The 12,994-nt window shown below is 41.9% G+C and overlaps 1 protein-coding gene across 1 annotated transcript in view; it reads right to left on the bottom strand.

Annotated features, from left to right (window-relative positions):
- The window catches only part of LOC310878179 (CUB and sushi domain-containing protein 1-like), a 740,702-nt gene that overhangs the window by 501,416 nt on the left and 226,292 nt on the right, over positions 1–12,994 (bottom strand). The window contains exon 3 of the mRNA XM_083792333.1: positions 12,700–12,812. Coding sequence (XP_083648459.1) covers positions 12,700–12,812 — 113 coding nt within the window. The remainder of the gene's footprint in view (positions 1–12,699; positions 12,813–12,994) is intronic.

Genomic DNA, 12,994 nt, shown 5'->3' with positions numbered 1-12,994 from the left:
GTGTGTGTGTGTGTGTGTGTGTGTGTGTGTGTGTGTGTGTGTGTCTGTGTGCTCTATCTAAGTTAAGTCTAGTTGTGTGGTACTCATTTACTCGTTTATTACATGTTTTCCTGAGTTGCGCTGGGGTACAACATGACAGCATGGCTGTGGCATTGGTTCTATAGAACTGCAGCATGCTGCAGCATTGGTTCTAGAGCTGCAGCATGCTGCAGCATTGGATCTAGAACTGCAGCATGCTGCAGCATTGGTTCTAGAGCTGCAGCATGCTGCAGCATTGGTTCTAGAACTGCAGCATGCGCCTGCAGCATTCATTGTCCGTGTTTTAGTTACAAACTGAATTATATGAATTGCAGTCCTAAAGGAGTTGTCACTATTAACATGGATGTTACAGTGCATATAAATACTTTGATGTACATACACACATACAATATCATTTTGTGTGTGGACGCGTGTGCGGGTGTGTGTGTGCGTTCGTTCGTGCGTGCGTGCGTGTGTGCGGGTGCGTGTGTGCGTGCACACATGTGTAAAGTGTGTGTGTGTTTTGTAGAGATTCATGTTTGTGTTTCTGTGCCTGTTGCATAATATGCTATTTTCACTCAATCCTATTACATCAAAGATATTCCAATCATATGATATTCATTCCAACCCAATTAATATTCATTCGTCTCAATGATTAGCTTATCAAAAGGATAATATTTTCTGTCTGAATACATGCAGTTTAATCAATATACCCACTGCCCACTATTGCTGCGACATAATGCCTGGATAAGGAATACCCCCAAAGATGTTTTTTTAGATTAAACTTCAATCCATAAAGATTGATTCTGTGTTGCTCCTGCCATAGGTATGTTTCACATCTACTGTTTAATAGACAGTTGGCTGATAAGAATGACTGGAGAACAATACATAGGTATGGCCAATCGAAACAGCTCTATGTAAATACGTGCAGGAATGTTCACACCCCCAAAATACGCGAATAATCTGTAATTATAGAGACATTTTTGCAATGTAATTACAACGACTTAATGACACTAAAACGACTTTCTGATGGAATAAAAACATTCTTTAACATTCCAACTGTGTTAATGTGGCTAAAAAACGAAAACCACAAAAAAAAAAAAAAAGTATTTTGGTCTATTGTGAAGTTTCATTAGAGCCGACTTGTGGTTGAAAATACTGGGAGGGTCACATATTAGCAATGATCACAATATGATGGAAAAATCAACCATATTCAACCGGATCATATCAGAATAATTAATAATAATAATAAATAATTACCACAAAGTATTTATAACGATGGGCACATAAAGACAGTACTAAGGCTATGTAGATTCTCCAAATTCACAACATACTGTATGCATTTTTACCAATAAAAATCACACTTGCGTGAAGTGAGTCATCACACATCATCATACATCACATTCCGTGCTCAGCCAATCAATATAGTAAGCGTTGGATTCTCCGTCCTCCCCCAGTACGCATGGATTCAGACAAAAACTCAATCAGTGACATTCTTCAACTTCCCCTTTTCAACTCTATAGGAAACCTTCAGATCCTGACCTGAACATTGAATTGATTAAGAGAACAATAGCCAAGGCCAATGGTGACGCTATCATCATGTCCTTTCTGGAGTTGCTCATTTCAGCTTTCACTACATGAGCTCAAGAAGTGATTGCCTTCATAAATCATACTGTACACCTCAAAAACGTGAGCGACACCCACAGCCACAATACTAGAGGGAGCGAGAACAACAATCTGGTACCACCCACTTTCAAAACAAATATGGGAAAAATTCTCCTTCTACAGCACTGCCACCCAAGTGTGGAATGCCCCCTCCCTCAAAACATGCAGATCACTTGCATTAAAAAAAACATTTAGGCCTGTGATCGAAATTTAAAAACTTTCTTCTAAATCAGTTTTCTGAAAAACCTATATTACTATGTCAGTGGTTCTCAAAGTTTTTCACGTCAAGGACCGTGTAATTGGCTGCCAACCCCCATCTTAAAATATGTCGTTCCAGGGATCCCTCCAGAAGCAAAGATTTGAGTTATAGTACAGCGGCTAACAGCCATATTGTGAGAGAACCTTTCACTTGGTGATACAAGCGTGAAATTTGGCATGAACATGCCTCTGGGTCACCTCTTTAACTTTTTTAACCGAGCCAGCGAAAAAGTTAATATGGCGGTCATTTTTCAAGATGGCCGCCAAATAAAAAAGGCCTTTTGTGGCGGTTCTGGACAACCATGGGTGCGGCCGACTCGAGACCGGGCACTGCACTCCCTGTGGGTGAGTGGAACGTGTGCCTTTTTTATTTGGCGGCCATCTTGAAAAATGACCGCCATATTGGATTTTTCGTTGGCTCGGTTAAAAAAGTTAAAGAGGTGACCCAGAGGCATGTTCATGCCAAATTTCACGCTTGTATCACCAAGTGAAAGATCGTTCCTATTATCTGCTGTACTATTAAAAACGTTCACTCTGAAAAAATATATTATTCAAAGATTTGCACCACATTTTCATGATTTTCAGAAAATAGCAGACCTACAAGTTCATATATGAGCCTGTAGATCTGCTATTTTTCAATAGCTAAAGCATAACATAATGCTTTAACTATATTTTTTGCTATATTTTAACTTTAGCTAAGTTTTAAGCATATTATGCTTAAAACACCAAAAGGGGTACAGGCCTGAAAATGCACCTTTCAGCAGGCCGAAGGGAGAGGAAATGATCACTTCTCCCTTAAACAGTTGATGCACCCCACTTCCTTTCTTCCCCACTCTGCAGTTTGTGTTTGTTTTCCCTGTGATGATATTGAATTGTCTTCATGTCATGGTTTGTTTGCATGGCACCTAAAAAGAAACAAGACCGCAAGGACATCTTTTCAGTGCTATTCCTTTTGGACTGAGTGTTTGACTGTACTTCACTGTTGCTGTTTTTACATTTAAACGAATCAATCAATCAAAACACAGAGACCGTTTAGATTCTAAACGGTCTCTGTGTTTTGATTGATTGATTCCACACACTCTTCTTCTAAACTTTAGAAGAAGAGTGTGTGGAATGGATTAACCACTAAAGCCTATATACGTAGTTGACCGGGGGTTCCCCAGGGGTCTATAATTGGTCTGCTTCTTTTTATTCCCTCTACACCAGTGGTCTTCAACCTTTTGCATATCAAGGCCCATTATTCTTTCAGCATTTGAGCCACGGACCACCATTTGATGAGATTTAGCCTCTCAGACCCAACCCATTGATCAAAAATAATTCTACATTATGATGTAGACTTGTAAATTAAGTAAATTAAACATAAAAGGTGGATTTAGCGGATTCGGTAGGGAAAGACAATGGGAAAAAAGACGGGTTTAGCCAATTCCGCAGTGAGCCTGTAAACTTTACGTTTTCCAGTGTGTATCTCCATCAATGAACATAATGTTACATTGTCTCGATTATATATGAATATTCTTATAATAGCATGCCCTTCAGACAGTATGGGGGATTTATTCATTATAATAAACAAAGTTATCGATAACACGCTTGTGTTACTGAATTAATTCAAATGATTGAGCTGCTTTTTGCTATAAAATGGATGCAGGGACAATCACACAAATTTAATTTGCAAAGGTCTTATCTGGTAAGAAATTGATTCATTTTGTACATTATGCGGCACTAAATTGCAATGTAAACAAATCACACTATGGTTTTGGAAACCTTGACAAATCAATCTGAGTATAAGTCTGGGACAAAATCAATGGAGGCATTGTGCACTGTGTTACAGGGAATCAAAATGTAATAAAAGTCACAGGTTGTTTACAATTGCCGGCTAAATTGCCGGCTACAAATTTCAATTATCGTGCATTTTGACTTTTGACTCCTATGAGCTGCGCCGTTAAACCCATCTCGATGCCAGAAGTCCAAGTCATTGTTTGTTTGTGATATGTCATTCACGGTTAAATAACAACAGAATGGCGGGCGGCGGTGATGTCACAGCTCCCATCGGCAGCCGTATACATTTGGCAGCCGTTGTTTTGCATCCCTCTGAGATAGAGTGACACAAATTGGTGTGATAAAAGACAACAAAGGGAATCCCAGTTGTTCAGCAGCACCGGGACACGAATAAAACATAAAAAGGAAAGCTGGATGGGTATAAGCCCACGCGATACAATCCTCCGTGATCCTGTGTATCCATTTGTAACTCAGAGAGTGTATACGAATGAAACCACATCATTTGCACACTCCCAGAGTTAAATTGACACAGAGGGGGTGTTGCAGTGTGAGATATCCGACGTTTCAACAGTCCGCAAGCAATAAGGCCTGCATGCGTGCATGTTTTTGGCGCATCAAATCCATTGCATCGGAGGGTGACCAGATACAGAGGGTCTAGTAAACAGTAAATCACATCAGCAAGATTTCAAACCTGCTGTCGAACTGTTTCTAATGGATTCTATAGGCCTACAGTACCATAATATACCAGAGAGAGAGCGAGAGAGATGCCTACAGCAAAACAATTTCACACACATACATCTCTCTCACACACATGCTGTGATGTAATATAACAGGACATACAGTGCAAGCACCATGGTATGTAATGCTGTAACAGCGTGATGTTGGCACAAAGAACCACACTGCTTAAGAGCGCACACGCACGCACACCAGCGAGCACAGTGCCAGACATACACACTATGCACAGCATGTGCTTGCTCACACACACACTCACGTACTGTAAACACTTACGCACGCACGCACACACGCACACACACGCACACACACACACACACACACACACACACACGATTGGATACATATTGATTGGATAGGGAGCATTGTGGGAAAGCAATAAAGAAATAACAAAGGCAGTTAGATGAGAGGAGTGTGTGTGTGTGTGTGTGTGTGTGTGTGTGTGTGTGTGTGTGTGTGTGTGTGTGTGTGTGTGTGTGTGTGTGTGTGTGTGTGCACGCGCGCACACGCACGAGAGAGAGAGAGAGAGAGAGAGAGAGAGAGAGAGAGAGAGAGTATGTGTCACTTTAAAATGTTTCCAAGTTGTGTTTTTCACAGAAATCCCTTAACGGGAGAGGAAACTGTACCTAGGGACCAGAAACCTTATACTTAAAGATTAAACCATACTGCCTGTGTGTGTGTGTGTGTGTGTGTGTGTGTGTGTGTGTGTGTGTGTGTGTGTGTGTGTGTGTGTGTGTGTGTGTGTGTGCGTGCGTGCGTGCGTGCGTGCCTGTGTCCCTGCGTGCGTGTGCCTGCGTGCGTGTGTGCGTGCGTGCGTGCACACATGCTTACACACAAAAGGGGCTTTGATGTTGGTGTTTCTTGAGCTTAGCAGTGAAAAGAACAGGCACGTGTGCACGCATGCACACACAATCAGGAGAGGCCAGCACTCACTCCTCCCATGCAGCCTCATCAGCTTGTTCACGCTGAGCGATTAATGCTAACTGGTTAAAGACAGAGTCATTCATCTTACCACAATGATGTAAATGCAACTTGAATGCCTTGAATTGTTTGTCAGATATTTAAATAAAACATATTATACACTATATAAAATATCATATACCTATATATACACACACACTGTACAGGCTATATTATGAATTTGGAATGAATTACATTTTCGTCAATAAAGACAGCTCCCCAAAACGTAACACATTGAAAGATACAATGCACAAAACAAATAACACACTGATGACAATACGAATTTCACAAAACTAGACCGGTGCTCGGCTGTAGAGCACAGAGTCGGTAACGATGGAAGTTGGGGATCCATGCCCCACCCGGCCATGCAATACCCGTTGTACCCGTGTCAGAGTACCTGTTCCACCCATGTGTCTGTGTCCATATGGAGATTTCTGTATCTGTCTCTCTGTGTCCCTTTATTCCTATGGAGTTCTGTGTCTGGGATGCCCATGAAGTGTTGTGATGTCAGAACCGGCCAGCGCTATGCCCATATATGGAGTTATTTGTCAGGCATGGCCAGTGTTGTGTCAGGCATGCCCGAATATGGAGTGTTGTGATGTCAGAACAGGCCAGCTCCATATATGGAACATGGGCAGGGGCCCTGTCCAGAGCCCGGACAGAGGCCTTTTGTGGCAGTCCTGGACAACCGTGGGTCCGACCGGCTCGGCACTGCACTCTCTGTGGGGGTGTGGAACGCGTGTGTCGAATTTGAAGTCGGTGGGGCGAACGGTTCTCGAGTTACGTGCATCTCAGCCGTACACACGTACAGACAGACAGAGACGTGATGCATATAGAAAGATAGATAGCATGCCATTATGAAAATAAAGAACATGAACATCACAGATTGTAAGTGATACACTTCTGGTGCTCATTATAGTTTGTTGAACAAGCCAACAGCAGTATAGACACAAAAGACCTCTCAAATACATGTATCGTAACTGCCTAGCATCTGCCAAATATATTATAGAGAGTAACATCAGCGAAACGCCTATTGTTTGCTCCAATGCTTGAATAAAGCTTAAAGTTGATAAAGCTGATCTTTGTGTCCAAAGTCACTCGACAAGAGTCGAGTATAGGTGTGCCAAGGCTGTGTTGCCAAACAGGAAAAGTGAACATAATCTGGAAGGACGTGAACAGGGACTCAATTAGTAAATTAGTAAAATTGTAAAACAAACACCCCATCAGCGACCATCGACTCCCAGGCTCAGCAAAGAAGGCAGTCCCGGACTGCTATAGGACGATTTGTTTTTGCTCATGATGGTGTCATGTGTCAAAAACAGCGATCTACAATCGACCATAAGTTATTTCATTTTGTCCCCAAAAGTCCATTATATGTCCCCTATGTATGTTCAACGCCAGATACATTTAGACATAGCCTCGCTGGGTGTAAAGTGCAGCCTCTCCCAAAGACTGGAGAGTGGAGACACAAATCAAGTGCTTGGCATGCAGTTGGCAGGGAAAGCAGAAGAGCTAACCATCAGTGCCTTGCCACCCAGAATAACCAACCCAGATCTGTCAATTGCTTTTTGTTAGGAAAAAAACAGGTTTGTATTGAGATGTCCATGTAGAACTCATCACACCATGGTCAACTCGCTCTATTGGCTTCAGCTTGCAACGTAAATCAAGAAGGCAAATACATTGGTTTCTCTTCATTTATAAATGTGTTTATTTTAGGTGCCATTCTTACCTAAAGCAGTACTTGGCCCAGTCTACTTTGTCATATCCACTTGGTTCGGACATCTGCAATACCCTTACTTTAAAATACCAGAACTCCTTAATGAGGTTGGTTGGAGGTCTTTCTGCTACAAAGTCCCATCTTCCTCTATCTCTTACATCGATTTCATCCTTCAGTCGCTTTAGGACTTCCCTACATTCACATCTTTATTCAACTTGTTTATGCTTCTAAACTGACATGTACCAATGCAATGACATTTACGCTGATGTATTTGTCTTCTTTCCTTGGTTCCCACTTCCCACACTTAACCCTTTTTGCTAGAACACTTTCCTGGGGAACTTTATGTGTGTGATTTCTGGTTTTAGATATTTTAGATTTTAGCAGTGAGCCCAGTGTCCATGACATCAGAGACACTGGGCTCACTGCTAAAATCTAAAATATCTAAAACCACATATTATTACACAAATAAAGACCCCCACAAGGAAACAGCTGGTGATGTGGTGGTTGGTGGGGTGGGTGTGAGAGGGTGCGCAATCTGTCTGTGTACAGTATATGTATGTATCTGTATATTATCGGTATACTGTATGTTTTATCCTATTTATGTTTCGTGGGCGCCCCTTGAAAATGAGATGCTGCACCTCAAGGGGCTACCCCTTCAACAAAAATCTGAAAATCTGAAATGTGCTCCTCTCAGCACAAGGTGCATTTTGTGAAGCTCACATTCCCTTGGTTGGGGGATTTGTGGCAACATCACACCTGGGCATCAGCCGACAATTAAGCCCTGTGCCTGGCCATAAAGGAAACGTGAAGGGTAGTGGCAGAGAGACTGGAGTATAGCCTTTGGGTTCCGGATGAAGAGGAAGAATCCCAGCTCCTGTCTTCCAATTAATCCTTCTAGGCATGCAGAAGGAGGTGGTTCTGGGATGCCAGGACACCCAGACACATGTTCTCAACGTTAACACCCGTCTACAGGAGACCTTTCTAATAATTCGATAACACTTTAGTCTAAAAATATATATACTAGTAATATTTTACATCAAAATCATACAAAACAAAAGTACTTAAACATTCAGGTAACCAGTCAGAAACTATACATGTGAGCACAGTTGATTTGATTTCAACCATAGTTTGAGTCCTCTGTAAAAGACATTACCATGCATCCGTCTCTAGTTGTAGAACCGTGGGCAAAGAGTTCCAAAGGTTTGCCCCTTTACGGTTTGAATATTATATGGATATATTATTCATGGTCTGCTACAGGCTCCTTCCTTGCTCAGCACAATTAGAAGAAAACTATAGGTCCTATAGTAGTATAGGAGAAGGGAGATATATATAACAAAGGCCCCCAGGGGGAAACAGAACCCACAAGGGGGGAGCCTACTGGTGGTGCTGAGGTGGCGGTGGATGCACTGAAGACCTAGTATACACCAGCCAATCTGTAGTGGTGGACAAGTACTCACTCATGAAATATTATGAATGCATACTATTATTTGCATGATAGAACTGGTAGAACTACACCTTTACAAGTAAAAGTCCGGAATTCTAAATGCATGAACATCTTTTGAAAATAGCAGATCTACAAGCTCACAGTGCGTCACATCGCGACACATTGTGAGCTTGTAGATTGGCTACTTTCAAATGGCATGCATATATATATTTTTAATAATAATCAATATCTACAAAGTAACTAAAGTTTTTAAATGAATGTAGTGGAGTAAAAGTACAATATTTGCCCCTGAGATGTAGTGGAGTACAAGTAAGTATTGTAAATTGAAAAACATCAAGCAAAGTAAAACAAATACCTCAACATTGTACTTACTGTAAGTACTTTAGTTACATTACACCACTGCCAAACTGCAGTACAGTTACTATATACAGTATATGTGACATATGAGACGAGACGGAAGACAGTGGAATGAGGTGAGCTTAAATACGCCGCCAAATTTGTCAGCTGTGGGCCACGTCAGCGTTACATAAGCCACATACACTGGGTGCACGTGACCCTCTCGAGTATCCAGTATCCGCCTGAACTAGCTCCACAAGCTACGCATCATTTATACATCCCGGCATCTCCCTCCTTCTCGCCGCATCTCTCCACTCTCGCTATCGCTTTCCTTCCCTATACACTTTCCTTCAGGGGAAATTAATTGATGATTATCTCGTCTTGCAGGGCTGGTTTGCAGACGGACATTTTATCAGCGAGGCCTTGCTTTCCACCACTTAGAGCAGCATTTGATTCTTCCTCGACCCCACCCCTGTTTTCCCATTCCTCTCATAGTCTTCCTCCCTCCCTCTCACTCCCTATAGATGGACCTCAGGGCTCTTATCAGCTACAGCCCTGTGTTCAGGCTCAAGGCTCCATTTGGTTTGCTTCAATAAAGCGCGAGCAAAGATTTGCTAATATAACTAGCCTTATTACCAGACACGCGTACACCGTGAGGGAGAGAGGAGAAAAGAGTGAGGTGGGAAGCAGGTTTTTCAGGACAATAAAAGGACAGAATAGAAATCTTCCTGTTATATTTATACAAAGGGAGAGAGAGAGAGAGGAGGCAAGAGGAAAATGAGGGAGAGAAAGGATGGGATATTAAAGAGAGAGAAAAGGAAGATGACTGGAAGAGAGAAGAAGGGTTAAGAGGGAGTAAGGGAGAGCAATTTCAAAATCCTCGGATAGAACTGATTGGAGAATGGGTGACACACACGCACACACACACACACACACACACACACACACACACACACACACACACACACACACACACACACACACACACACACACACACACACACACACACACACACACACACACCATTTGTAGTTGATGTTATGCAAGCTTGAATCCAACACATACCTTTGTCAGTAATAAACATAAAATGTCCTGTTCAAAGGCTGTGTGTGTGTGTGTGTGTGTGTGTGTGTGTGCGTGTGCGTGCGTGTGTGATCATTACTATCTCAGTATGAGAGGCTGAGTGTAATAAATGAGTATCCATTGCAGATATATAGCTCTCCCAAATTCTCTGACTTTCATCCGATTATTATGAATTATAAACAATATATTTATTTATTCAATTAGTGTTACACAGAGTTAAATTATCTTTAATTTAGTACACCATAACAGAGATGAGGGTTGGACATAGGCCTACTGTAGAAATTGAATCCTGATATATTTCTGGACAACCATAAATTGAGCCATAAATCAAAGGGTTTTATAGCGTTTTCAGAGCTCAACAGACTAAAGGCCTAAAATTGTAAATGTAACTTTTTTATGGTGTGGCATCTAAGGGGCAAGCCATCTAGAAATGCATTCATCCCTATGTAAGTCCCAGAACTGTTTGGGTCCGACCTTGGGTCCATCCGCCATTCCGCCAGTATTACAAGAACTCATCCCCAGGGCAGCCACACCATTATTAGACCTTGTTTTGTTTTGTAATTATTAGGAAAAAACACAAAACTAAAAACGTTTTGCCTATAGCAGCAAGTCTCTAAGGATCGTCTAAACACAAGTTGCTTGAAAACTGGCTGAATATTCAAGTAATGGAAACGTCACGACTCCCTCAAGCATAATGTCCTTTTAATGCATGCGGGGGCCGGGATTTTTCCATTATTTTCACATATATATATATATATATATATATATGTATATATATATACATTTTTTAATGTTAATTTTGCTAAAGTTATGTGCCTTTAAAGTGTCAAACTTTGATATTATCAAACATAAATATCAAACATATCAGTCTACATTTACAGTGTGATCAGAAGCAGGGATAAAACATTATCCAAACCAGCGATACATAAATGCCATTCACAGCGGTACTGTGTTTCCGCAGGGGCCTCTGTGATGTGATGTTTGTTTGATGCAATGGATTGAACGATTGAAAGTATATCACTTTGGTGTGAGTGCATGATGATCATTAGGCTGTTTTGCTGCCCCCGGCACATTAGCCACTGGGTTGAAAGTACTACTTGTTGTTCTTCACCGGCTCAGTCGGTATTATCTACCTGCCTGCACTCTCCCTGACTGCAAATTGACAGCTCAGGCAACGAGATGATGCATCAAAATGTTCAGTTAGACCTGTAAGAACAGGTCCAATACTGTCAACAAGCGGTGCTGTGCTTTATTGATTTAAAAAAGACATTTGATCCACTGCCTAGAAGCATGATGATCAAGATACACAAGGCTTATGGCGTTACTGCCCCCCAACCTGGTACAAGAGTCAGACGGTTTGTCCTGGATTATGTACTTAAGCCATCAGTGGACGGGAGCCACATCATGCCCTGCTTCCTCTCATCTACAGTATAAACTAAATAAAAACTAAGCCATGATGACTAAAACTATGACTAATTATACTGACAATTGTATCGACCAAAACTAGACTAAAATGTTAAGGAGGGACTAGGGAGCCGAAAATAGCCGATCTACAAGCACACAACGACGCGTTATAAGCTTGTAGATCGGCAATTTTCAGCATGCAACCAGGTGTGAAATCTGCCAGTATAACATCATCGAGGCCCGCACAAATGCTACTTTGTCGACTGAAAAACAACTGTAGACGATAACTAAGGTAAAATCTAAGTTTACTCCCAAAATCAACACTGCAGCCAACCCAGGGCACAGCCAGGAGGGCAAAGTGGCGCACTGCGCCTACTGTACGTATAGACAAACTGTACGTATAGACAAACTGTACTGTACGTATAGGCAAACGACAGGCAGCAGAGCTACAACAGCGCAGAGCTCAACACCCCATGATGCGAGACTGGAAGGTGTGGAGGGCAGCGATTTAGGAGCACTCTCTCCCCCATTGCATCACTTCATCAGAATGTCACATGTCTCGCATTAGCCATGCAGACTGTTGCCTCTTGCAATTTTCAAACGCTTCCGTCATACAGTCTGGAGCACCGGAAGCTCTGATCATGAGTAAGCGATAAAGCGGAAGTGAAGCGTCCTCCCCACTTCCGTTTCGTCTTTACAGTCGCGCAAATCTATATCCCAATATAAATAGAAATCATCTAAGCAAATATAGCTTGCTGCATTAGAAGAAATGGAAATAGAAAAAGAAAATATATTTCTGTGAACGGAAATGGCAGCTTCCTTGCTCGGATTTTGGGAGGTGTAGTTCCAGACTATAGCATTCAGGAATTGTGGAATAGTTGTTGGGATATACGCGAGACTATACTGTACATGCATTACTAAACATCAACCAGGATTCTGAACATGTAATCAACAAGCGTTTGTATGGGAAGACTGAGAAAGCAGCCGCCAGGAGAATGATCGATGCATCGTTGAATAGTACTGGCACGAGTTCGCAAAATGTATGAATAAAAGATACAGGATTAAAGGCAGGATTAGTTCTAAATGTTTAAAAAGTGTTTTAAGTATTATGTTTTAAATATTATGATCAATGGCTTTTCTTTGTTTTAGTTCTTGAATTCCCCTCAGTGTTGGCAGAGTTGCTCTGGTGTTTTGAACTACGTGTAGTAAACACTTACCTGCATACATAATACGCAAATGTGTGCATGCTCCACACGCACGCACGCATGCACGCACGCAGCCACGCACGCACACACACCCCCTTACCTTCATATACAGCCTTGAAGCCCTGTGCGCTGACAGCAAAGTCGGTGGTAAACCACAGGGCCAGTATGGATCCGGTGCTGACTGTAGGGGAGGGCAGCATGAACCCTGACAACCTGGAAAAAACATGGACAGAAAAGAAAGTATTTGAATAAAAACACTTTTTGCTGAGAGCAGACCCCAACGAACCTGCAACATGAAAGACAATAGAATAAATCATTCAAAGACACGCCAGTGCTATGGCACATCAAATAATCCACTGGCGATGGAAACAGAGGTTCCATTGCAAACTCTGACA

Source organism: Protomyctophum parallelum (assembly GCF_964188405.1).
Source record: "Protomyctophum parallelum genome assembly, chromosome: 2".
NCBI lineage: Eukaryota > Metazoa > Chordata > Actinopteri > Myctophiformes > Myctophidae > Protomyctophum > Protomyctophum parallelum.
This window is presented reverse-complemented; position numbering and strand designations above follow the sequence as displayed.